Source organism: Rhamphochromis sp. 'chilingali' (genome assembly GCF_963969265.1).
Source record: "Rhamphochromis sp. 'chilingali' genome assembly, chromosome: 9".
NCBI classification, from domain to species: Eukaryota; Metazoa; Chordata; class Actinopteri; order Cichliformes; family Cichlidae; genus Rhamphochromis; species Rhamphochromis sp. 'chilingali'.
In genome coordinates this window covers 24,775,382-24,800,941 of record NC_137936.1, presented here as the reverse complement: position 1 = coordinate 24,800,941, position 25,560 = coordinate 24,775,382, and the positions used below count along the sequence as shown (strand labels likewise).

The window sequence follows — 25,560 nt, the reverse complement described above, 5'->3', positions numbered from 1 at the left end:
GAGGTTTTGTCCAAAGGCAGAAGATGTTAATGCATAATTGCACAACTGATGTATAGCCAAAAATGATTATGGATGCTGTTTAACAAATGAATGTTGCATTGCCTCCAAGTAAAAGAATTCATCTTGTGATATTTTCTCCTCTGGCTGTAATCTGTTACGCCATACTAAAACAGAGCAGTGTTTTCATTTAGTGGAAAATGACTGATGTATAGTTGTAGCCTGAGTACATCGCAGACAGGGAGGATAAACTCATTTAGAGAGAAATGAAGTCATGCTCTCTCTGAAGCAGGCAAGGTTAAGACCCCTACTCCGTGCCCGAATGTGGACACTTGGAAGTCACAGCTTGAGTCAAAATCTAATAAGTGATCCTTCAAGTAAAACTGTGGAGCTGCAGGAGAAGTGGCTCAAGGACAGTGGGAGCTTAGATGGGCTTCTCAGAACCCACGATGATGGGACTTCATTGTTAAAATGTCATAGAGTAGGTTGGTAAGTGTAATGGTATGTGTTGTCATGTCTGTCTGCTTTTATGGTCTTTCCCCTAGGGAATGGATGGATGTGCTCAGCCCTCCTATTATGCCTCCCAGCCAGCAGAGAAGGTCAGGCAATACATGGAACAATGGGGGAAGTCTAGTCAGAGGTACAGAAACCTTCATATTAGTCCCTTTGCCTGCAGACTGCCTTTTTGTATGTGAAAGTCAGGAAGACAGAAAACAATCCAGTACTGTAGCATTAACACTAATGGCATAAATGGATACAGCTAATGGAAACATTCACTGATGTCAGAGCTTGCAGAAATGTTAGGGTACAGAAATCCACCAAAGACTACACACAACATGGTGGGAAAGCAGGTGAAACTGTATCTAATTAAGAATAAAAAAAAAGAAAAAGAGTGAAGGTCCGTGTCCTCCACATTATGCCAAAGGTCACAAGAGACAGGCTCATTACAGGTCTGTACCCCCTAGACACATGGACAAGGTTAATTGATGAAACCTTTCCAGTTTACAACATCATTTTTAAAGCTCTTACACAATGTGTCTTATAATTAGTTTTCATTATTGTTGCCCGAGTTCTGATAAGATAAAATGTTCGTCCCGGAGCATTCCATAACCTTTTTAGTGTTTAACTGCCCGTCAATTTAACAGCTAAATTCTCATGCTTTAAAGTCGTGGGGATTACAGGGAATCTCTTTACAGCTTCATAATGTGGTACTGGGCCTGGGTGTCTTGGGTCTTGATTGATGAAGAAAAAAATGGCAGCGGCAGAAAACTTAAATCCACCTGAGTCTGAAGGTCACCCCACCATCCAGACTTCTCATTTTATTCCAGTAACAGCTGACAGAGTAGGCTCTTATTCATATCTGCTATGGCTATTCCGGTGTGCATTAAAAACATGATGTCTTACAATTATACATTTTATTTGTGCAAATTCCATTATGGATCGCTGTTGTACTGTTAGTTATGTACTTTTTGAACAGCTATACCCAGTGCCGCTTAATGGTTCTCTGGCTTTATTGCAGGAGGAGATGAGTCAGTGAAGGAAGAGGAGAACGAGGATGAGTATTTGAATCTGCTCTATGATCCTTGCCTGAACTGCTATTTTGATCCAAAGACAGGAAAGTACTATGAACTGGCATAACTTGAAGTCAATTAGAGCCAAAAATAATAAATCAAATTGAAAGTGGATGAATGGCTTCAGGATTTATCAGCTGAGCTTATTGATCGGTATTGAATTCCCAATTCAGAAAAAAATCACTTTCTGTCTATCCGTTCGTTTGTGGAAGCTAACAGGAGCTTTGTGTCACCATATGTAGTGTCATGTAAGCCTGTAAGAGCCTGGGAATGTAATACAGATACTTGCTTTTTGAAAGTTCTTGCTTATTCATTCGCACATGTGATGCTAAAAAGAGTCTGTTCATGAAGCTTGGCTGGCAAACTCTTATCGGGCTTCCTGAAAGAACGTACTGAATCTGTGATATTTCAGTTTTACATGTTACAATACAGATAATTTATGGTGTCACAAAATCATAAAACCATGCTGTGCGTATGTGTAATGTGAATTAAATTAAATTTGAAATAGCAGTGGTTTGAATTTCTTGTGTTTATCTGGATTTAAAATGAGTAATTTGACAGAATTGGGACAAGGATAAAGGAAGATGATTGTTTTTTAATATACTCAATGCATGTAAAAATCTTCAAAATTAGGATCTCATGGCCTGCAACTGTAACTGGGAGTACAACAGGCGGGTTGCTCATGAGGCTGGCAAGTCTTTTCGTCAGTCTCGCCAAATCACTCATCACACCTGATGAGCGCCTGATACCAGCTTGAATCATTATTTTCAGCCTGATATAAACTGTTGCCTAACCATGAAGAAAAAAATGGCAGAAAAGAAAATCACATCCTGGGAAATGCTTTATTATTTGTAGAAATTCAGGAAACAATAGCAGAGTGACAAATGTTCAATTTCACAATGTATTGTTTCCAATTAACAGTTACAAGCTGCCAAAACAAGACCTTGGACAGAGAAAAATCAACATTTCTGAATTTTAATGCGCTTATGACTCACAAAACTGGTCCTAGGAACTGTGTGACAGCCTCGAAAAGGCACTGAATGTTACATAAGGAACTGTCTCGCATTTCAAGCATGATCTCAGTGCTTTATATAGTACAGGACCCAATAAAAAACATGCCAAAGGATCATTAGTTAAAACTGACTTCCTCTCTAAAGTAATCAGACACATACGTCACCACTTGTAAGTACTATCACACTTTAAGAGCGGATCGTTTGCAGCAAAAACGACAGGTCTGAAAATAAGTTTTAAATAGGCCATCGGAAGGTCACGTGACACATAACTTTATGTCACATGGTGTGCTTTAACAGGGGCGGGGAAACAGGTGAAAAAAGCAGAAGCAGGAAGTAAACAGCTGTAGATCTTACGACTATACTCGGACCAAAAAAAACAACAACGTTTAAATGCTTTTAAATCGCTTCAGTTTGGATCCTTGCAGGCTATATAATGTTCACAGTTCGAGGCTGCATAATGAAAATAAGTTAGCCGGGCTTTAAAGGTAACAAGGATGTCTGAACAGGTATGTAAGGCCGCATGAGTAATGAGATCCGATAAACTCGAGGTAAAAGTTAAATTAGTTTACAAACACGGTCCCTAATTTATGGCGATGTAACCATTTATACCCATAGTGCAGTGGACTTACTTTAATTTAGATGGAGATTAAGTTTTCGTATCTCTGGTCTCAGCTTGTTGACTTGTAGTGAAATAGCCTGAAGCACTTCTTGGAAGTCTAAAAGCACAAGCTGATATATGACTGAGACTGATGCATTTTGGAGGAACAGTACTCCATTTCCTAAAGCATATTTATACCCCTCTGAATTCACTCAGTGTTACTGTGCACCTCGTCATCTTTGTGTTGCAGACGTTGCTGTTTTTCAAATTTATCTGGAACCACAGATGGGTTAGGGTTCCTGTTCCAGTGTGTGTGTATTACTGCATATCTACACATGCGTTTTATTATGTAGACATTGCCAGTACTGACTTGAACCCCATTTTTGCCTTCACCGCTGCTTTAATTCTTTGTTGCATAGATTCAACAAAGAGCTGGAACCGTTCCTCAGAGATTGTAGTTCTTATTGAAAAGATATAATCACAGAGTTGCTGCACATCTATGATTCATCCTATTCTACCACATCCCAAAGATGCTTGTTGGATTGTGATCTGGTCACTGTCATGAATTTGAGATAATTTGAGCTTTGTGACATGTTGCATTATCCTGCTGGAAGCAGCCATAAGAACATTGGTACACTTTAGTCATAAAGGAAGGGGCATGGTCAGCAACAACTGTGCCGAGAAAGTATCCCCCACATCATTACAACAGCACCGCCACCAGCCTGAACCGTTGATGCAAGGCGGGATGGAGCCGTGCTTTCATGTTTACATCAAATACTGATCTGAATGTTGCTGCAGAAATCAAGACTCATCAGAGCAGGCATTATTTTTCAGATCTCCTATTGTTCATTTTTGGGTAACCTGTGAAAATTGTAGCTTCGGTTTCCTGTTCTTAGCTGACAGGAGTGGTACCTGGCTCTTCTGCATAACGTAACAAGTGGTTATTTGAGTTACTGCTGCCTTTCTAATAGCTCGAAGCAGTCTGGCCATTCTCCTCTGACCTCTGGCATCAACAAGACATTTTCTCCCAGAGAACTGCCACTCACTGGATATGTTCTCTTTTTCAGACCATTTTCTGTAAACTCTAGAGATGGTGTAGGAAAATCCCAGTAGGTGAAGTTTGTGAAATACTCAGACCGGCCCATCTGGCACCAACAACCACGCCACATTCAAAGTCGCTTAAATCATCTTCTCTGTTCTAATGCTTAGTTTGCACTTCAATACCTTTATCATGTCTCCATGTGTAAATGCTGCCAGTAGTAAACAAAAGAGAAAAAATGAGCTTCATAACCATCAAACCCCACCCATCTCTGTTTGGTTGATTGTGATTGTGATTTTGTTTGGCACCACCAAACAAAATTGTTCGTGTTCAATGTCACATTTTGGTCACGCTCCATCTGAATTATTGCTACAGAGATTAATTTTGTCATACTTTGTTCCAAATCATGTAATGGACAGGCCCGACTTAAAGATATTATAGTGATCTGCAGTACGATGTGACGAAATGTCATCCGGATTGCATCAGTTTCTCCTCTTGGCCAGAGACTTGCAGCCCTGCTGCTGAGCTTTTGGGATGTACCCCACCACTATGATTTATAATGCACCGCTGTTCAGCTGTCATATCTCCTGCTGTATTTCCTTTTTATCTTTGCCACACTTCATGAACTGAGCTGTTAGGTTTATGGGCTCTTTAACTACCCCACTGTTAGATCTTATTGGATTCATTTGTCTTTTTAGGCCGGGTTAAGGCTTCACCCCGGGATTATTGCATCAGTGATCTTGGTGTCTGCGGTGGCGGTAGCTGCTGCCGTATTGATCATCCGAAAATACTGCTTCCCAGTCAAGTAATGAAAATTTATTAATGAGCCTTAACGTGTTTATTTTAAACACTTAGATTGCAGTAAAAACAACTCACCCTGGTTTTGCCACATAACTTTCTTATCAGTGAGGCAACTTACAGATACTCAGTGCTGAGACAGATGGAGGAGGGGCATTCAGCAGCGGCAGAGGAGGATGGCGACAGGAGGTCGCGCACAGTGGGAGAGGATTCAGACGAGGTCAGTGCATCGTGGCTTCTCTGATTGTAGCTTTCGCTGTCATCTCTCTTCCAGTACAAGCCAGCACCACTGTATCCTTCCTAATCACATCACAAGTCAATTTCAACTTCCTTTTCTCTCCCCTTACAGGATCTTTTGGAATAAATCTCCAACTGGGAAGCTGCTGGACTGACTGCAATGGAGTTTATTCTATAAACTGTGTGGTGTATGAATGAAATGGAGGATTGTTTTCGTAGCGGGGATAAAAAGCGAGCCAAGAATGTGAAAACCAAAAATATACAATTACAGATAAAATAAGTGAGGAAATAGTATTCCATATTTGCAGTTATATCTTAAACTGTAATTCTGAGATTAAATGTGATTTCTATTTGTGCAGCTTCATACTCTTAGATGTGAAATAATGACCTTCATTTGAATCATCACTGACATTTTCTTTTCTTTTTTTTCCTTTTTTACACATAACACATGACATTTGATGTCTTTGGCTACTACCCAACCCTCTGATGGGTGGAGGTTGTTCCCGCAGGCACAGCTCAGGGCTTAAAAAAGGTGTTCTTTTTTTCCAGCATAAAACTCATTTAATCCTTATTTCTCACAATCAATATTCTGCTAAAATATGCTACAATAAAACAACCAACAAAACATTCAGTGTTAGCTGTGGTAGATAAGAGTCGTAATGAATTGTCAACAAAATTGAATGTGTTATTTGGCGATACGGTCAGTGCATTAAAGCAGCAATTCATGCAGCCTTTTTAAATTATTCTTTTATTTTGGAAAGCCTGATAACTACTGAGCTATCTGCACATCTTTCAGCTGCATTTATTTTGTTGTTGTTTTTTGGACGAATGGAGCTCTGAGACCTATGCGTTTGATAAGACTTGTGGGTATGTGATTTGGATGCTAATGCTGCTGATCATATGGAGAGTCAACACTCCACTATTTACTCCATTATTTCCACTATTTAACTTTAAATTTAAATTTATACCTTAAATATAAAATCTAAAGCGGAACATTATTTCCTGTATTATTTACTGGCAGTGCAATAAATGTCAGTGGGACATTGAAAGGGCAGACGCACTCACATTCGCTCAATGTTTGTCTGTCTGCCACAGAACATGTAAATGTGCAATGCTATGAATTAAGCGGTTGTTACAAAGTCGCACATGGAGATGTGATGTTTCGCACACCCCAAATGATGTGCAAAGGTAGTCAAAATAGGACTTCAGCTGTCTGCCAGTTGGGCAGTTTCCCTTTGAAAGGATTTGCTGTTTCATCGTTCCACTTAAAGGCAATTTGCAGTTTAGTCCACTGGGTCTTTAATGTAGCGCTGGGCTGAATGATGTACCCTGATCTCTCTGACAGCCATACTTGTCACAGATAGAAAAAAAGCCACTTACCTGGTTGGGAACTGCAAGTGAACATTCTGACGTGAACGTCAGTGTCACAGCTCAAACTAACGACTGGTTCATTTTAGGTTATTCGTGTGATCAACAAATCAGACACCGAGACCCGATTCTTGTGTTTTCCAATCATCTTTTGCTGTGTAGTTACTGATGTTGATGTGGATCAGTATTTATAAAACCTACTGTATCTTTTTATTTATTTTGTGGACATCTGGGATCTAAATCTGCTGGTTATTAAACATATTAATCATGTGGACTGGTTAAGTGTGCTCTGTATGTACTTATTTTCCCCCCAGTTTGTTACCTTGATGATTTGTGTCCTTATATAAAGGGAATGTTTTATTAAATGTAGCTCTGGAATAAAAAATCCAGGAGCTATGGAGTCAAATGTTGAAAAATATTGCCGGCGTTCATTTGATTGCTGTCTGCAGAATGTCGATAATCATACAAAAGGAAAGCGATTCCCTCACTGTGTGCTTTGTGTTACCGCTGATCAGTAAACGGCAGTACACAAATACCACCTGCTGGTCACCTTTAGTAATACACCATCGTCACCTGAAATTGGTGTGAACATAATGTGAAATCCTTGATACTAAATAGTTTTGTGCTTTGTTTGTAATTCTTCAGCCTTTCAAGGTTTTAAACAATCTTAAAAGTTCTGATAGGAATTCAGTTGGTGAGTTCAAACAAAGCAGAAACACAACAGCACTCTTCAACATCCCAGGCTCCTTGTGTGATACCTTCTGTCTTATTCAAGGGTGTTAAGGCAAGACGATTTTAATCCAAAAGCCATGCTTTGTACAAGGGAGTCAAAATCCATTTATTGGAGTTTAGTTGATGATTCTGTGGTAAAATCATGTAAAGTTAAGTAGTAAATCTGTTAAACTTCATTTGGCTACAAATATGGAAAAATAATTGGTAATTTTTCAGCTCAACAAGTCTGTTTGGTTGTTTTGCTGACTCTGTAGAAGTGCTTCACACTGTTGTCATAAGAAGAAAACGAAACACAAATTTAGAAGAAAAGAGTACATCCCTTCATACTGTTTTGAGGAATTTATGCCGGGAAGATCTGATGCTGATGCTGTCCTGGAGGAAAACAACACCTTTGCAACATTTTAGATAAATTGGTACAATAGCTTGATGAGGGGGAAACAGCTCAAGCAGAAAAGAGCTCAACAAAATAAAACAAAATTGAGTAGCTAGAAAAAAAAACTAAAGGCAATAAAATAAAATGGCTCGATGAGTGTAAGAGCTCAATAAAATTAAACAAAAAATAAAAACAGATCACTACGTGTAATAGGAAATAAACGGCGAGATAAAAGTGTAGCAAACAGTGCAGTTTGAAATAAAGCCCATAAAATGAGACTATAGTATTATCTCCATGATAGATGTGCCGGTTGTTGTTATTGGACGAGGTTGTAAAGATCTGTATCCATCCACGTGGCAGCAGAGCGAAATCAGTCTGTTAGAGAAAATGATCATTGTGTTCATCTGTGCGCTCGATTTGCCAGAATATGATACAAGGAGATGCTGTTTTTGTTTACGAGCTCTCCAGGCAGGAAAGGCTTGAGCTCAGCTACTGCTGAAGGATCAGCAGGGCAGATGCTTTGTGACAGACAGGCTTGACCTCCTCCTTGGGGATTACCACGTCTTTCACCATCTAAATGTGACTAATGGCTTATTCCTGTGCCAACAACGCGTTTGTCTTAAATGCCTTAAAAAACACCAGCTCTATTGCCCTGTCGTTGTGTTTTTTATTCTAGATAATTGACTTCTCGTTCTCCGCCGTGGTCAGCTTTCCAGGTTTTGTGAGTTACTTTCCCATTTGATTCTGCTATGTTTCTTTTCAGCAACGCTGTCTTTGCCCTTTCCCATAGTTATTTTTTAGTTCTGAGTAAAATCTTTTGATTTTTTTTTCTTTTCTAGTTTCTAGCATGTTTTTTTTCTTCTGGGTATGAGCTGCTTTATGCCGATCCTTCCACACATCATATGGGTTTTTACCCAAATTTACATACAAATGGAAAACTCTGACAGCTGGTACAATGATTCTTTAAATCCCTTTTTCTCTTACTCATCCCATTTGAAATATGAGGCTTTTGGGCCATCCTCAGTGTCTTTTCTCTCTCTAGGTTTCAGAGGCTTGTTTATACACCTGCAACACACAATCGGCTGTTTGCAAGCCTTGTTGTTGACTACAAATAGTATCTGTTACTTGTGGACACCTTCCTTTGTTTGACATTGTGAAAAGGAGAAACTTAATCATCTAGTTTTCAGTAGCTATATACATGTATCACAGAAAGAAGGGTTTTCCCCACAAGTGATGGGTTATAGGAATTATCAGGATGCGTTTTCACAGATGAGATGACACCAAAGCTCTGCTAGCATGTCTTTCTTTTCTCAGTTCTTCGGGTGAGTTTGAAAGGTCTCAACTCTTCCCCTCAGGACTGAAAAAAAAGCTCTCTGATCTGTTGCAGATATGAAATATCGAGGTAAGCTTTTCCTTCATTTTGCAACAGCTGCTTTTAGTTGTGTGACTGCAGATTTAATCTACTATCTTTTTACTGTTGACAGCTGTTTTGCCCCTTGCTGCTGTAATTATTGTCCTCCTAATCACATGGGGAATATCCATCAATTCATCCGTAGCACAGGAGAGAGAAAGGAATACTCTCGGTGAGATGTTTTGCTTATTAAATCCGGAGCTACAGCTTTTTAGTGACAGTTTATGCCTGCTGTCTCCACCATACTGTCTCATTTCTTTCAACTTAGGGTTTTATAACGCAGATCAAGTCAAAGCGAATCTCAAACAATGTCTTTTTAGCAACATTGTACAAAGTATTTATTTCTCACATGTCATTATCTGAGTTTAAATATGGTAAAATCACAGTATTCCTGCTGTAAAATCTTTTCTGTGCCTTTTTAGCTCCACCTACGTCTGTGCCAAAGTGCAGCCTCTCAAGAGTGTGTCCACCCAACCATATTGCTTTACGTATCAGGAGCGGCGCCGCTGATATTGTCGGGCCAACAGTCTGTTTTGATGGCAAAATGTATGTATTCATTTGGTAACACCTGAATTAACAGAGTACTTTAAAAAAAACAAACAAGATTCTGCAGTGAAACTGAACCCTGTCAGTGCTTCAACAGCATAATGAGTCATGCACTGAATAACGTGGGACCAGGGCTAAACATTGCAGTGATAAATGGTGAGTATAATACTCAGACCTCTCATAAACATGCATAAACATTGAAAAAATGAACTGGTAAAATAGTCTTTTAAAGATTCGTAATAACCAATAATAGTAGCTTAATAATAATATTAATAATAATACCATAATTCTAACTTGGAAATAGCTGGTCTGGAGTCTTAGTGTTTTTATGTGCCATGCAAAAGTCTTGCACATTCTCTTATTTCTTTATATCTTCCAGCAAATCAAACATTCTTTAAACTTTTAAAAGTGCTCTTGAGCAATAGTTTTCCAGGATTTCTGAAGATTTTTCAAAGTTTATCATTTATCAACAGTCTAGACTTTGTACCTGAGCATTTTCAGAGGAATGTTTGTTTGTTAAGCACCGACCTATGATTCATTCAAGCATAAAAAAAGGCACCTAACATAACAGACAACTTAGCGAGGAAACAATTTTAAATGATAACTTTGGGGACTTTGTTACTAGCAGCCTGTTGCAAAAAAATCAGTCAATAATGAAAAAACACCCACAAAAAAACCTGTATTTTTGCATCTGCAAAGTCATTAGCAAAACACTATTAGTAGAAACTGTGGCATATCTTGGCATAGTGTGCAGCGTGTGCTTTAAGGGTTTTTGGACAAGTGGAGGAGAAAGGAAGAAAGAGATTTTATAAGAGATAAAAATCTGACACAGGACCTGATAGATGCATCTACGCCTTCATCAGACAGATCTGAATGTGTGGCTGTGGAGATGAATCCAAATTTGAAATATGTGATTCAAATCATTGTCAGTAAGTACAGAGGAGGTCAGGAGAGAGGTACAATAGTGAATGCCAACAGCCATTTTTAAAACAAGACGGAGGCTCTGTTTTGATTTGGAGCTGCGTTTCGGTCAATGGCGTTGGAGAGATCATGTCAAGATTTGTGGAATTCTTAACCCAGAAAAAAAGCGATCTACTGCGCAATACTGTCTGAAAAGTGTCCCACAGTGACAATGATCCCAAACACACTGGCGATACATAAAAAGCATACCTGGATAGAAAAACACTATCAGTCATGGACTGGCCATCTGTTTTTTTTCACAGAACTCAACACATCACTGCATCTATTTCCATTCTTCCTTGCAAAATAGGAAGAATTGCATTGTGACTCTAGATTTTGTGCAGAACTGCATGCATAATATTCTTCTGTCTGTTATTATTATAATTATTTTTGATCAATGCAATTTTTTAATCATAGGTGAAACTGGAGTTGTAGAAAAATCTGTCTGTCTTAACATGAAAACAGGAGGTAAGCGCTTTTCTTTCTTTAAATCTTCTAATCAAGTTTTTGATTTAATCTTGTAAGGGAGCTTTGACTTTCTTTTTTTTTTTTTTTTTTTTTTCAATTTTATACTCTGACAAAAGACCCAAAAGACATCCTTGCACACCTGAAGAAGATAAAACGTGGAATGATCGTTTTGGTGGCCTCCTTTGATGATGTCACACAAAAGTAAGTCCATATCTAAGTTATTCAACATTTAAAACAAATTTAATGTCACAAAATGTGACCCGCTCTACTACTTTGTGGCAGAATGACAAATGAAATGAGGGAGATATTCAGTGAAATGGGAAGCACTTTGATCAGGTCTGTGAAGCGCAGAGACAGCTGGGTGTTTGCTGGAAGAGCAGGCACAAAAATCAAAAGCCTCTTTGAGAAGGTTAGTGAACCTGTTAAGTGCAGTTTCATTTGTTCTATTTGTGTCAGAAAAGACCATCTATTTTAAAATCTGCTGCCTGGAAGGGGAAAAATGATAAAAACAACCGTTCTCTTCTCCTCTGTTCATCTGTCAGCAAGCTGTTAATGATGAAAAAAACAACATTTATGGAGGATGGCCAGAGATGGTGGAGGTGGGCGGCTGTTTCCCAAGAGTCTTCAGCGACTGACTGACTGACTGACTTACATAAACATTAATTAACATGAACTGTAAAAAGTGACTGCATTTTTTTTAATGGCAAAACATACCTGTCTATAATTTCAGCAAAAGCACATATTAATATTTTCCCTACATCACATGGTAGAGATCACCTGTGGATCATCGGCGAGGAAAGATGATTACGTGACTTTGAAGATGGCATGGTTGTTGGTCTATTTCAGAAACTGCTGATCTACTGGGATTTTCCCACACAACCATCTCTAGGGTTTCCAGAGAATGCTCCAAAAAAGAAAAATTATGAATGGCCAAACTGCTTTGAGGTGATAGGAGCTCAAATAACCATCCATTATAGTCAAGATATGCACAAAAATACACAGTGCATTGAATCCAGAAACAGATGGGCTGCAGCAGCAGAAGAAGACCACACCAGCTGCTGTCAACTAAGACCTGGAAACTGAAGCTGCAGTTTGCTTATGTAATACTATGCATGAGTATCAATTTCTGCTGAAACCTGCAGATGGGAGCGTGAGAATTTGACCTAAATAACATGAAAGCATGGGTCCATCCTGTCTTGTTTCAGTGGCTCAGGCTGCTGCTGGTGTAATGGTGTTTATTTTGTTGTCACACTTTGGGCTCCTTAAACACCACAGCCCACCTAAGAATTGTCGACCGTGTCCATCCCTTTATGACCGCGGTGCCTCCATCTTCTGATGGCTGCTTCCAGCAGAATAACGCACCATGTCACAAAGCTCAGAACTCACTGTCATGGTTTTTTGACCTTGACAGTAAGTTCACTGTACTATAATGGCCTGCCAGTCCAATCCTTCAAGGATTAGTATTTCTTCCCCCGTTGATATTCCTTGATATTTTTATCCTAATGAAAGCTCCAAGTATAGATTAGTGATTGTGGGCTGTATAGTAAATGTTCAAATAGTAGAAGTCAAGTTACTGAGTACTGTGCACATATCTCTTACTAATGGCCTTGAAACACTTTTGTTCCTTTACAACAAAGCTGCTTTACCACTAGACTAATTACTTTGGTTCAGTGGTTCAAAGCAGAGGTGGGACCAAGTCATTGTTTTGCAAGTCTCAAGTAAGTCTCAAGTCTTTATCCTCAAGTCTCAAGTCAAGTCTCAAGTAATGTCAGGCAAGTCAGAGTCGAGTCTCAAGTCACTGGTGTAAAAGTCCGAGTCAAGTCACAAGTCTGAAATTTTGAATTTCAAGTCCTTTCGAGTCATTAAAAAAAACGAAAAACGAAAAAATAATGTTGCAGTTATGCTAAATGTAAATATTAGACCATGTAATTTTTAAATCTGTGTTTTTCTCAACACATGACAAAATAGTGAACTTAGAAAATATACACAAATTGTGAAATTGCACCTCTTTAGAATGCAGCTCAATTAAACCTAGCTCCAAGAATAATTTTCACCGACAGTTCTGAGATAAGCTGCATGTTATTCTTGGATGCGGTTGTAGGACCGGCTTTAAAATCGCATGACAAAAATATCATACACATTAAAAAAAAACTGCATCACCAACGTAGCCTGGAAAACATTTGCTAGTTAGATGAAGTCAGCTATCTCATCGTAGCATATTTATATGCATATTTATAAGCATACGGTTCTTGGAGTGAGTGCACACACTCATGAAGTTTAGTAACTTCCGGTCACTGCAACAAGCCCAGGTACAGTTTACCGCCGGATGGGTGCAGGACCTTGAAATGCACCGTGTAGAACGAAAGATCATCGTACGTATCACAAGTTTACCAGTCTCACAAATTGTCGTCATAAATACACATTCCTTAACCGTTTATTAATAGGACCTTTGAGCTCAACGGTAATTAATTAGTAGTGGAAATAATTTCTGGTACGCATCACAGAAATGTAGCAGTGACAATAATACTGTATGCTGTAATCGTACTGGGCAATTAGTGATACAAAAAACCTGTTTTATCCTGTGAATAAAAGTATATGTTTTTGTCACTGTACCATAATAACAGAAGCGAAACGCAATATTGTGTCAGGACAATTCACTATTTATGCACAATAAACAAAGGAGCATAGCGCGACAATTTCTGTTCAGCACCAGACTTGCTTGTAACCTATATCACCAATTATGTTATGAAAATGACGTATTAACTACAACAGCAGACTGACCTTTGTGGAAATGCTTGGAGCAGACTAACCTGTGAGCTGGAGTGTTCTGGGACGTTATATTTGATCTTTGAATGGCTGCAATCCAGGCCATCCGTCGCCTGTTTGTCACTTCGGAAACATGGCTGAACAATTTCTCTTAAACGTCGTAATCCGATAACAACCGATCTCTTTACCCGTCGGCTTCCCGTGGCTGTCATGCGACCGGCTATTGCAGTTAATAATACAACAGCTTCTTGACATTTTTGTGTTTCTTTTTATCGCTGTGTAACTGATTTTAATTGAAAGCCTGTGTGCGCTAGTACTTCTTGCCACGAGTTCCCAGAATCCTTTGCGGTTCTACCCGTGAATGACGTCACATTTTCAATCTCTATATAATATGCGTGTTAAATTTTATATTTGGGGTGAAATATCAAGTCTTTTCAAGTAAACCGGTTCAAGTCCAATTCAAGTCCCAAGTCATTGGTGTAAAAGTCCAAGTCAAGTCACAAGTCTTAGAACATTTTTTCAAGTCAAGTCTAAAGTCATAAAATTAATGACTCGAGTCTGACTCGAGTCCAAGTCATGTGACTCAAGTCCACACCTCTGGTTCAAAGCATACAGCGACGGCTCCTGTAAGGGGGTCACAAGTTTAAATGTGACAGATTAGAAAATGATTAATGGGACAGAGAAGAAGTAGTTCTGTTCTCTTGTAATTTTATAGACTTTTCCCCGAGCCTTGTGTGGTTAATTTAAAATCTTAAATCTTTTTAGCTAAATCCATCCAGCCATCCATTCATCCATTTAGCCGGCCTATGGCAGTGCTTTAAAATAAACAGTCCAATAAAATGCGTGTATACAAATTTACTTAAATACAGCACTTAATGAGTAGGTATAGAGTTAAATGTTTTGGCTTTTTTTGCTGAACACCTTTAGTCTGCTCAACAGGAGCTTTTCTCGGTAGAGGCTTCCCTCTGGTCCAAACACAGGGCACTTTCCTGCCTCTGTGGCATTCTTGGCTGCTGGAGCAGAGAGAGAGGGGGTAACCTCAAATTATTGCTGAAACCCCGTAAAGTGTGAACTAACGGAATCTGTGCAAGCACCAAATCTGGACTCACTCTGAAGACATGGGAGTCACTCATGGGAAGAAGGTAAGTTTGTCGTTATCGTCCTAATTTTCATTTAAAGTACTTTGGGAGCATCAGGAGGTGTGCGCGCGTGCATGTGTGTGTGTGTGTGTGTTTGTGTGTGTAAGTGGTATTTTCAGAATTCAAATGTTGTAAGTGACACAACCTGTCACTTACAATACTGTAAGTTATTTATATTTACCAAAGTATAACTTTACTGCTATCCTTAAATTGGTTTTCCTTTTGCTTTTAAAATAAAGTTCCGTCTGTAATACTCGATATATACTTTGCTATTACCTGGTTATAACTTTGTTTTGCTTAGTTATTACCTCGTCACTGTACTTTGGTATCATTGTGTTATTACTGAGCTTGACATGAAGTGCTCACAGCTTTTGTCCTACAGTACCATTTTTCCTGTGGCAGATTTTTCTCTTACTGACATCTCTCGTTTTTGTTACCCATTGCTCAAAGGCAGTGAATGCTTAAACAAATATTGGTTTTTATATCCAACTGAAAAAATGCACTCTGAAAAATGCACTCTGAGAAGCTGCCCTTGGAGACTGTTTATCCTGTCATGTCCTATTAATTCTTCTCCCTACAATATCCACTGTGTGAGCTTTACAAAACAAGACCCCCCCCCCCCCCCCCCCCCCCCCCCCGAAAAAAACAGTGGCTAGCAGCAATTTGTCATTAAAATGTATTCATTCCTCATCTAGATTCCCTCTCATTCTGACAATTTACTGTCATCTTGTATTTTTTCCATTTATTTGGATATTGTTGCTGGAATTTGATCACATTGAGCATTCAAATTCTTTTTTTTTTTTGCCTGTTTAAATGTAGCTCAAATGTCACTATGGCAAGCTGGAAAGCTCCGAAGTAGCAGACAGTTTTCAAACAAAAAAGGTTTTATGCTACCATGCATGCTTTTCCTGCATATTTATGAAATACTTCAGTAAGCAACAAGAGCTGAAAGAACTGTTTATTCAGCTGTCCAGACTGATTCACAGAGGATAATGATTCTTGTCCCAGCTATTAATTCTGCTTAAATTCCAGCAAGCAAATAACTCAGTGGGAATTAACTGTGTTTTGTTTGATCCTGTCATTAATGAGGTGGCAGCCTTCCACCTCAACAGTAAGGGTTCTCGCTTCACTGGACATGTGTAAGGAGCTGACACTTCATTTGTCTGTCAGCATCATAATGCAGCTTTGTGTTTGTGCTATTTCCAATAAGATGCAGTGTTGACTCGACTTGGAGATTTCTATTTGTTTCCTTTTCTCTGTGCTGCTTTTATTTTTGCATGTACGTATCTATAAAACAGCAATATTTGTCTGGGGGATGTTGGTATCTCTAGGATGTATTATTTCCTTTCCCCCCCACCTTTTTCTGTTGACAGAGAGATCTTCAGCATTTTCCAGGTAGAGATGAGACACAGTTTCATTTGTATGGTGAGGAAATATCAGAGTGATGTTGTATATCCTGTCTAGTTGAAATACTGTTGTAATATATAGATTATAAATTTGTTGTTTTAACAGTAAAACATTTTTACCTCATTAAAGCTTGTTGTAAATGTGTCTGGCAAACCTTAGAGTGAGTTTGGTATGTAAAACTGAATCTTACAAATCTGAGGCAGAATTCCACCCAGAAATCATCTTGATAGGAAAACATATTTATGTAAACTGTTTGTTCCCTTTAGCCTCCATGATGCAGACTCATCAAACCAAACTTGAAGGCCGATTTTCAGAGCTTCAGGCTTTTCCATCCCAAATGCAGAGTGAGGAGGAGAGCAGTAATCTAATCAGACCCCTAAAAGCTACTAGTGCGATAACTGCCCTGGAGAGCCACCGGGAGCTGCATAAGGAACTGCAGATGACCCACAAGAGGTTGGGCAGAGAGATTAAAGGTCAGAAATGCTCATACTCCAGTGTCATTGCGTGCATAAACCATTAAGTGTGTCTGTGTGCCTGAAAGGAAGAGAGTGTCTCAAGAAGGAAAGACTGAACTCCAGCGAGTTCTGGAAAAAAGGAAATGGGAACAAAGATTGAAAGCGAGCAGGGATCAAGAGGAGGCAAAGAAGAAGACATCAGAGCTACACCAAGAGCTGCTGAAAAGACAACAGAGGCTTGAAAATGTGAGCACAGGACACACAGCATTTTTTCTTTTATACATTTACTCATGAATATTCTTGTTACACATACACACACACAAGCATGTCTGCTTTGCTATCCTCGTGGGGACATCCCATTGACATAATGCTCTCCCTAGCTGCCACTTACCCTAACCCTAACCATCAAAAATGAATGCCTAAACCTAACCCTTAGCCTAAAGCTAAACATAACCTAATTGTAACCCTGACACTAAAACCACATTTTGAGTCTCAAAAATGGCTTCAACCTTGTGAGGACAGCCACTTTTGTCCTCACGTTACTGTTGGTCCCCACAACTATGGCAACACTCCAATTTTTGGTCCTCACAAAGATGTCTAAACAGGTACACATACACAGGTATATCACACTCACCAGCTACTTTGTTAGGTACACCTTCTTATTGCAGCTACTCAGTACATTTAGGCATGTAGATATCAAGACAACCTGATGACGTGCATCAGCACAGGGAAGAAGGCTGATTCAAGTGACGTTGAATGTGGTGTGGTGGGTGGTGCCAGGCAGAGTGGTCTGAGTATTTCAGAAACTGCTAATCTGCTCAGATGTTCTTGCACAACTCTAAGGTTTGCAGAGAATGAAAAAGAGAGGTCAGGGGAGAATGGGTGGACTGCTTCGAGCTTAGAGTGGGCAACAGTTACTCAAACAACCAAGGTATGGAGAAGAGCATAACTGAATGCATCAAACCTTGGAGCAGGTGGGCTTCAGCAGCAGAAGATCATGGTGGGTGCCACTCCTATCAAGCAAAGAACAGGAAACTGAGGCTACAATTTCCATGTACTCAACAGAAAATCTTGGTTTCTGCTACAACATTTTGGTCATAGGGTCAGATTTGGCATAAACAACATGATAGCAGGGATCCATCCTGCCTTGTATCAATGATTCAGCCCGCTGATGGTGGTGTAATGGAGTGCAGATGATTTTCTCGGCACACTTTGAGCATCATTTTTTTTTTTTTTTTTTTTTTTTTTTTGAACTTTTAATTGCAGAGCAGGAAAACAGCAGTCACCAGCATATACATACACAGGACAAAGATGCATCTACATGTATAGCAGGACGTGGGAGGCAGAAAGAGAAAGCCAACAGCAATATTAATAAACAATGAAAAAGGTTAACAATCGTCCCTTTGTTGCCAGGCTAAATCCCGTAAGCCCGATTTCAACCTCTGAGCAGAAGGAGTGTTCAGGTGGGCCAAAAAAGGGTCCCATATGCGATAGAAAAGGAAAGGTTTGTCCTTAAGTGCTGTAGAGAAGGCTTCCATTGGCATGATACATATCACAGACTGTAGCCACTGGTTGACAGATGGGGCCTTATCAGAAATCCACAGTACCATAATGCACTTTCGAGCGTAGTGCAGCAGTATGTGAAGGAGATCTTTGCTGCGAAAGCCGGCAGGTAGCTCATCGTTCAGTCCTAACAGGCAAGTCCTTGGACCCAGATGCAGTCGGCAATTAAATATAGTACATAGCTTGTCTATAAGTGATCTCCAAAACTGTAGAATAACAGGGCAGCTCCACAGACAATGAAAAAAGGAACCAACAGCAGACTGACATTTGTTACAGAGATTAGGCAAAGCTGGATACATTATGTGTCTCTTCTCGGGTGTAATATAAAGCCTATTTATAAGTTTAAACTGCCTTTCCCAAATAGAATTAGATGCCAAGGCTTTAAAAGGACGACAACACAACTCATCCCAAGCTTCAGCATCTATAGCGCCTACGTCTGATTCCCATTGGCCCTTGATTTTGTTAGAGTTATCCATTCTAAGATCAGAGAGAATGTTATAAATCTTTTTAGTGATACATTTTAGTTGGGTAGTTTTTACCATGAGTGATTCTATAGGAGAAAGACCAAACCCTCCATTCAAATCCTTCAATTTAGAAGTAATATAGTGCTTTACCTGAAAGTACTTCAAAAAATCCTTATTGGTCAGACCAAACTTGCTTTTCAGTTGATTAAAAGTAAGAAGAGAGTTCTCATGAACAAGATCACCCACTGTATTAATCCCTTTTTGAGACCAGTCCGCAAAACCAGCCTGAAGACCAGGTAAGAAGTCAGGGTTTTCATGAATAGGAGTAAGAAGGGAGAAACAATTATAATATCCTTCCAGGCGCCTGACTTTGCGCCAAATAACGAGCATATTCTTTAGCACCATATTATCTTGTGTTAGAACTGTGGCTTTACCTGAGGAAATATATAGCAGGTTCCGCAACGGAATGCCCTTTAAAGAAGCGGACTCAGCGCTGAGGTAAATGGAATCCGGATCGTCCATAAACCATTCTGTAAGAAATTTAAACTGTGCAGCCAAGAGGTATTGTGGGAAGGAGGGAGCGGCAAGACCGCCTTTCTGAACAGGCAAACACAGAAAACTGTATCTCAGCCTAGGTCTTTTCTTACGCCATATAAAAGAAATAATTGAACCATTTAATTTTGACAAAACCTTTTTGGACAGAGCAAGCGGTAACATCTGGAATAAATACAAGAGGCGAGGGAGGATATTCATCTTGACCAGATGAATACGACCTAAGAGAGACAGAGGGAGGCTGCACCACCTACCCAAATCGCGATTGATGGTCTGAATTAAAGGGGTGTAGTTCAGACTATACATTTCTTTTAGATTCGGTGAAATCTTTACCCCTAAATAAGTGAAACCGGAGGGAGACCAACGAAAAGGCTGAGAAATGTTTGGATCAACCTCATTTAGAACAGAGAGGGGCATAGCCTCACTTTTAGAAAAATTGATCTTGTAGCCTGAGAAGGAGCCGTATTGGGAAATTAACGCAACTAATCTAGGAATTGAGTGAGCAGGAGAATTTAGAAAAATTAAGACGTCATCTGCATAAAGTGAAATCTTATGTTGAGAATTGTTCAAACAGAGTCCTTCAATAGCAGCATCCTTCCTAATGGCTGTGGCAAGGGGTTCCATAGCCAGGGCGAATAACAAAGGGCTCAGCGGACAGCCCTGTCGACTGCCACGTTCAATACTGAAATTGTCTGACCTATAACCATTGGTAATCACTGCCGAAAGAGGGGAAGTATAAAGGATCTGGATCCATTTAACGAAGTTGTCACCTAAACCAAATTCTTGAAGTGTGAAAAGAAGAAACGGCCATTCCAGACGGTCAAAGGCCTTTTCAGCGTCAAGTGAGATGACTAGAGCCTCAGGGTTAAACAAAGATGAGTGCTGAATAATGTTAAGTAGGCGCCTCACGCTATGTGTGGAATACCGCCCTCGTATAAAACCAGTTTGATCATTCTCAACGATCGAAGGTAGTATTGGCTCAAGACGTACAGCCAGGACCTTAGCAAGTATCTTCAAATCAAGATTTAAAACAGATATAGGCCTATAGGAGGTGCATTCTTCTGGAGGTTTCCCCTTCTTCAGAATTAGCGAAATATTAGCCTCCATTAAGGAGGGGGGGAGAGTGCCTGCCTCAAAAGAGGACAGAAGCATCTTATACAGTGGGGAAGTCAGAATCTTACTAAATTTCTTAAAGAATTCCCCCGTGAACCCGTCTGGACCCGGGGCTTTGTTATTTGGAAGCATCTGAATAACTTTCAAAATTTCACTTTGCGTTATAGATTTACATAAATCATCCCTTTGGATTTCAGTAACTTTAGGTAAATTTAGTCCTGAGAAGAAGTGATGCATACCTTGTTCCAATGTTGGTTTAAACTGGGAGGTATATAACTGCTTATAAAAAGTTTTAAAAGTATCATTAATAATTAAATTGTCATATTTAGGTAAACCAGATGAGTCTCTTTGGATATTACAACCAGCACCCTTATTATGAAGAAGATTGGCCAGATAGCGGTTAGGTTTATTAGCAAACTCATATAACCTCTGCCTCATGAAGAAAAGAGATTTCTCAGCCTTTCTTGTCAATAGTGCCTCCAAAGCTGTTTTAACCACCTGAATTTCATTCCTTAATTGCTCTGAAGGTGATTCATTATGTTTAGCTTGCAGTTCGTGCAATTCCAGTTCCAATTTCCGTTGTTCCATCTGATTTTTCCGCTTCAGGCCTGCTGAATATGATATAATCAGTCTACGGGTGTAAGCCTTCAGGGTGTCCCAAAGCAGGCCTGGAGAAACTTCAGGGGTTGCATTGACCTTTAAAAAATGTTCAAGCTGATCATTTAAAAATATTTCGAATTTTGGGTCGTGAATCAAAAAATTGTTAAATCTCCAGGTATGAGACCGAGGGACAGGATTTAGATCACTTAGCTGAACAAAAACCGGCGCATGATCTGATATAATAATATCGCCTATTGTACATCTCAAAATGTTTCCCAGTGATCGCTTGGGGGTGAAAACGAGATCGATCCTACTACTTGTTCTATGAACACCGGAAAAAAAAGTAAATTCTTTATCGTTAGGATGAAGAGTCCGCCAGGTATCAACCAGATCAAGTTCGTTACAAGTATCTAAAAGTGCTTTGGCCCTTGTAGACATTTGAATTTGTTTAGGAGGGGATCTGTCCTTAGTTGTAGAAAAATAACAGTTAAAATCACCGGCTATCACAGAATTATCACAAACCCAATCAGAAAAGGAAGAGAAAGTATGAGCAATAAAGTCGTTAGACTGTACTGGCGGAAAGTAAATATTCAGAAATGACACCGCCTGACCACCTAGGGTGCCTTTTAAGGAAACATATCTACCAGACTTATCACAAATTGTTTGGTCAACTGTCAGCGGTAGGTGTTTATGTATTAAAACGGCTACACCGCGGCTCTTACTCGTAAAGGAGGAACTAAAAACTTGACCGACCCAATCACGTTTCAGTTTTAGATGCTCCTGAGGAGACAGGTGAGTTTCTTGCAACAAGGCAACATGTACATTCTCCCTCTTAAGAAAGCTCAATATTTTTTTCCGTTTAACAGGGTTATGTATACCTCCTACATTCCAGGAACAAACATTCAACATTGAATTATCACTTATCATACAACATTTTAAATAAGCATGGAACCACGCTCAGGTGACCAAAGCATAGCTGATATGTAGGGCTCCCAAACACTGCTCTACAACACCAGTGGCAAGTAAAATACACATAGAAAAACAAACGTCCTGCTCTGCTAACAATTAACAGAAAACTATTTATAAGAAACAGAACCGTCAAGAAACCAGTGAGTATGGAGGTCAGACAAAGGTCTTCAACGCCCAGCAGGGGGCGCAAGCAAACTTTCCAACTTGGACATAGAAAGATGCTGGACCAGAGTACGAGTCTTTTCTTAATCAGTAACGTGAAACAGTTGCCCGCCTGCAGCTAAAACAAGAATTCGGATTATAAATGGCTAAATAAAATAGTCTATGTGTATGGGGTTATTATCTCCGCACAGACCCGAAAAGAAAAAAAAAAGGAACCAAACAGAAAAAATAACAATAATAATAAACAGGGAAGGAAAAGAAAAAAAAAAAAAAAGGAGGAGGAGGAGGAGACGAGGGATTGGCGAATGCCTCAGGTATGGGACAGGAGCACAGATCAACAGTCCACTGGAGCCACCGAGGATGAGCGCGGCCCCGCCCCTTGAGGTACGTTATCCAGGTAAGCTGAGACTGCTTCTGGAGATCTAAAAGATTTCTCCTGGCCATCGATCTTGATCCTAAGGACAGCCGGGTACATCATAGCGAAGGGGACACCCATCTCCCTAAGGCGTTGTTTGACGTGGTAGAATCCCTGGCGTTTCTTCAGAACAGCGGCGGAGAAGTCCTCGAATATCATAATAGGAATGCCATTATGAAATAAGGACTGCTTCCTCCTAGCCGCTTGCATGATCCGTGCTTTATCCTGGAAGTTGTGGGGCTTTATGATGACCGCGCGGGGCCGCTGGGCACTGGAAGGGAGGCGTGCAAGCACCCAGTGGCAGCGATCGATTTTAACAGCGCCGCCCTTGAAACTCACAGCCACCAACTCCGGTAACCACGTTTTGAAAAAAGACACAGGGTTGGTACCTTCACTGCCTTCGGGTAGCCCAATAACACGTATGTTACACCGTCGGCTCCTGTTCTCCAAGTCATCAATCTTATCCAAAGCGGCCTCCAGCTTAAGCTCCACTTCAGAAATCTTGGCGCCATATCCCGCTGTAACATCTTCCTGCGTTGATATACGTGCCTCTGCCTCCTTCATTTTAACATCCAATGCAGAGATGTTAGCTGCGCATGTTTCCAGTCTTTTCAGAACCGGATCAATCTTCTTCTCAAAGGAGGCCTCCACCGCCCTCAGCACCTCCGCCGATATCCTCTCCACCAATTTGTCGACGTCCATTCGGTCGAGAAGTGGGGGCGACTGGGCCTCCGCCATAACCGCTACAGCATGATCGCTGAGCGGAGGGTGATTTTCTCCGGATTTGCCCGGTTTCGACCCAAGGTTGAGCTTCTTCTGGGTGCTTGGCATCGTACGAAGTTTAAAAGTCGAAATAAACAGAGACTTTAACCAAACAAGACATATAAAGGCCTAAACAAATGCCAAGCTGCGGGAGCGGGCGAGAAACACAGCTACTCCGCCATTGACGTCACGTGACCCCCCTTTGAGCATCATTTAAGCAACACAGACTATCTGAGTGCTGTTACTGACCATAATCATTCTTTTATGACCACAGTGTGCTCATCTTCTGATGCCCTAATTCCAACAGGATAACACACCATGTCATAAAACTCAAATCATCACAAACTGGTTTCTTGAACATTGACATCGACTTCACTGTACTCAAATGACCTCCACAGTCACCATATCTCAGTCCAATATAGCACCTTTGGGATGTGGTGGAATGGAAAAAGTCATATCATGGATGTGACAAATCTGCAGCCACTGTGTGATGCTATCATGTCAATAGGAAGCCAAATCTCTGAGGAATGTTTACAGCACCTTGTTGAGTCTGTGCCATGATGGACTAAGGTAGTTCAGAAGGCAAAAGAGGGTCCAACCCAGTGCTAGCAAGGTGTACCTCATGGAAATATAAAGAAACAGAACATTAAGTTGTTCTGCATACAGCCAGTTGAGGGCAGTCTAGTCCACTCTGGAGTCCAATAGCGCAACAAATCTGTTTCTCTGCTGGACAGTTTACCTTTGTTTAGCATTAGCTTCTAGCTACATGGCCTAACAGTGAATCAGTAATCACTGATGATTTCAAATATGTCATATCTATGCAATGTTATGCAATATAAATATCAATATGACCTTTTTTAAATATTTTGTCACAAATAAAAGATCCTGCAAAAGGTTTAAACAAAGGACTCAGTTGCAAAAGGAAAATAAGAAAAAAGAAATAGACACAGTGGGTGTATTATAGTCTTGGTGTTACAATAACGAGGCACTTTTAAATGTGTAAATGTAATTCTTTCAGCCAGAAGAGATGGAGGTTATTTTTCAGTACAGTTCATGAAATCTGTAAAATATATAGAATCTCTGCCTGTCAAATAAATGTAATTGTGTAAAGTCAACATACTGAGTAAAGGCTTCGCCTCTGAATTCTACTAAATTCATGCATAAGAAGGAAACAATGAGAGCACATACACTGTGTACATTATGTCTGCACTCAGTTAAATGTACTTAAGCTTAATTCCATGAATGTATTTAGGTAATTCACTACAGTTTATATGATTTGTGTCATTTCTAAGTTGTTTTCTCTTTTCTCCACAGCTGGAAAAAGATCAGAAAGTTAAACAAGAAGAACCAGAGTTCATCCAAGTCAAAGAGAGACTGAGGAAGACTGCAGTGCCCTGTACAAGGGCAAAAGAAGTGTGACCGTTTTATAACTACGTGTGTGTTTTGTATTCACAGTCGGTGCAATTGACTGTTGGGAGTAACTGACCTGGTGAAGGATTCTTCTGCTATAAATAGAATAGATAGATAATACAGCTCAATGCTCATGATCGAGGCGACACCTTCTGGTCAAGTGGAGACACGTCATCACTGTGAATAGTGTCTTTTGTGTTTTTGTTTTTCTTCTCAATACTTTGGTTAAATGTGACTTAGAGCAAAACGTTCAGTAAAAAAAGAAAACTATAAAAAATTGTATTGTATACAGACATTGTTGATTCGTTTTTCTCCAGCAGCACAATTTATTAGGTGTTTATTTTGTCCATTTAATCCATAATAAAACATTTTTTACATGCTTTCTATCTACATTCTTACTGTGTGCAGAATTTTTGACATTCATATTATTATCTGAAAGAAGAACCTCATACCATACATACTGTATACTAGACGAGCAAACATGTACATTTGTGATTAATGTTACCACTGACAATTACTCTAGATCTGTAGATATGAAATATACTTTAAATACTTTTTAATCAAACGAATTTGATCGTGGTTATTTTAAAAGTTGTAATTTTGTAGTATTGAGATTGGCGAGTTAAGAAGCACCGCATTTAAAAAAGTGAATGCATTGCCTTTTGCAGACTA

The 25,560-nt window shown here is 39.8% G+C and overlaps 3 protein-coding genes across 8 annotated transcripts in view; all 3 read left to right on the top strand.

The window, feature by feature from the left end:
* Positions 1-2,731, top strand: part of cfap20dc (CFAP20 domain containing) — a 37,566-nt gene extending 34,835 nt beyond the window's left edge. For all 6 annotated transcript variants that reach the window (XM_080890651.1, XM_080890648.1, XM_080890647.1 and 3 more), the window contains 2 exons: positions 543-637; positions 1,517-2,731. In XM_080890651.1, the coding sequence (XP_080746777.1) occupies positions 543-637; positions 1,517-1,635 (214 nt within the window). In that variant the 3' untranslated portion in view covers positions 1,636-2,731. The remainder of the gene's footprint in view (positions 1-542; positions 638-1,516) is intronic.
* A 4,872-nt stretch (positions 2,732-7,603) lies between these two features.
* Positions 7,604-11,999, top strand: LOC308403438 (protein FAM3C). The gene is made up of 9 exons (XM_080892846.1): positions 7,604-8,447; positions 9,041-9,128; positions 9,211-9,309; positions 9,560-9,683; positions 9,781-9,839; positions 11,061-11,111; positions 11,228-11,312; positions 11,394-11,520; positions 11,654-11,999. The coding sequence occupies exons 2-9, from the start codon at positions 9,116-9,118 to the stop codon at positions 11,744-11,746; spliced, it is 651 nt and encodes a 216-aa protein (XP_080748972.1). The 5' UTR covers positions 7,604-8,447; positions 9,041-9,115; the 3' UTR covers positions 11,747-11,999.
* A 3,964-nt stretch (positions 12,000-15,963) lies between these two features.
* Positions 15,964-25,267, top strand: LOC308403439 (protein FAM107B). Its single transcript, XM_080892847.1, has 4 exons — positions 15,964-16,441; positions 16,690-16,876; positions 16,965-17,124; positions 24,793-25,267. The coding sequence occupies exons 2-4, from the start codon at positions 16,695-16,697 to the stop codon at positions 24,895-24,897; spliced, it is 447 nt and encodes a 148-aa protein (XP_080748973.1). The 5' UTR covers positions 15,964-16,441; positions 16,690-16,694; the 3' UTR covers positions 24,898-25,267.
* The last annotated feature ends 293 nt before the right edge of the window (positions 25,268-25,560 follow it).

Bases quoted from the DNA above. Each gene is read 5' to 3' on its own strand.
- LOC308403438 (XM_080892846.1), top strand. The intron at 9,684-9,780 runs GTATGTATTCAT...GTGCTTCAACAG, and splicing joins GTCTGTTTTGATGGCAAAAT to CATAATGAGTCATGCACTGA. The intron at 11,112-11,227 runs GTAAGCGCTTTT...CTCTGACAAAAG, and splicing joins TCTTAACATGAAAACAGGAG to ACCCAAAAGACATCCTTGCA.
- LOC308403439 (XM_080892847.1), top strand. From the start codon at position 16,695: ATGATGCAGACTCATCAAACCAAACTTGAAGGCCGATTTTCAGAGCTT. The intron at 16,877-16,964 runs GTTGGGCAGAGA...TGTGCCTGAAAG, and splicing joins CTGCAGATGACCCACAAGAG to GAAGAGAGTGTCTCAAGAAG. The intron at 17,125-24,792 runs GTGAGCACAGGA...TTTTCTCCACAG, and splicing joins GACAACAGAGGCTTGAAAAT to CTGGAAAAAGATCAGAAAGT.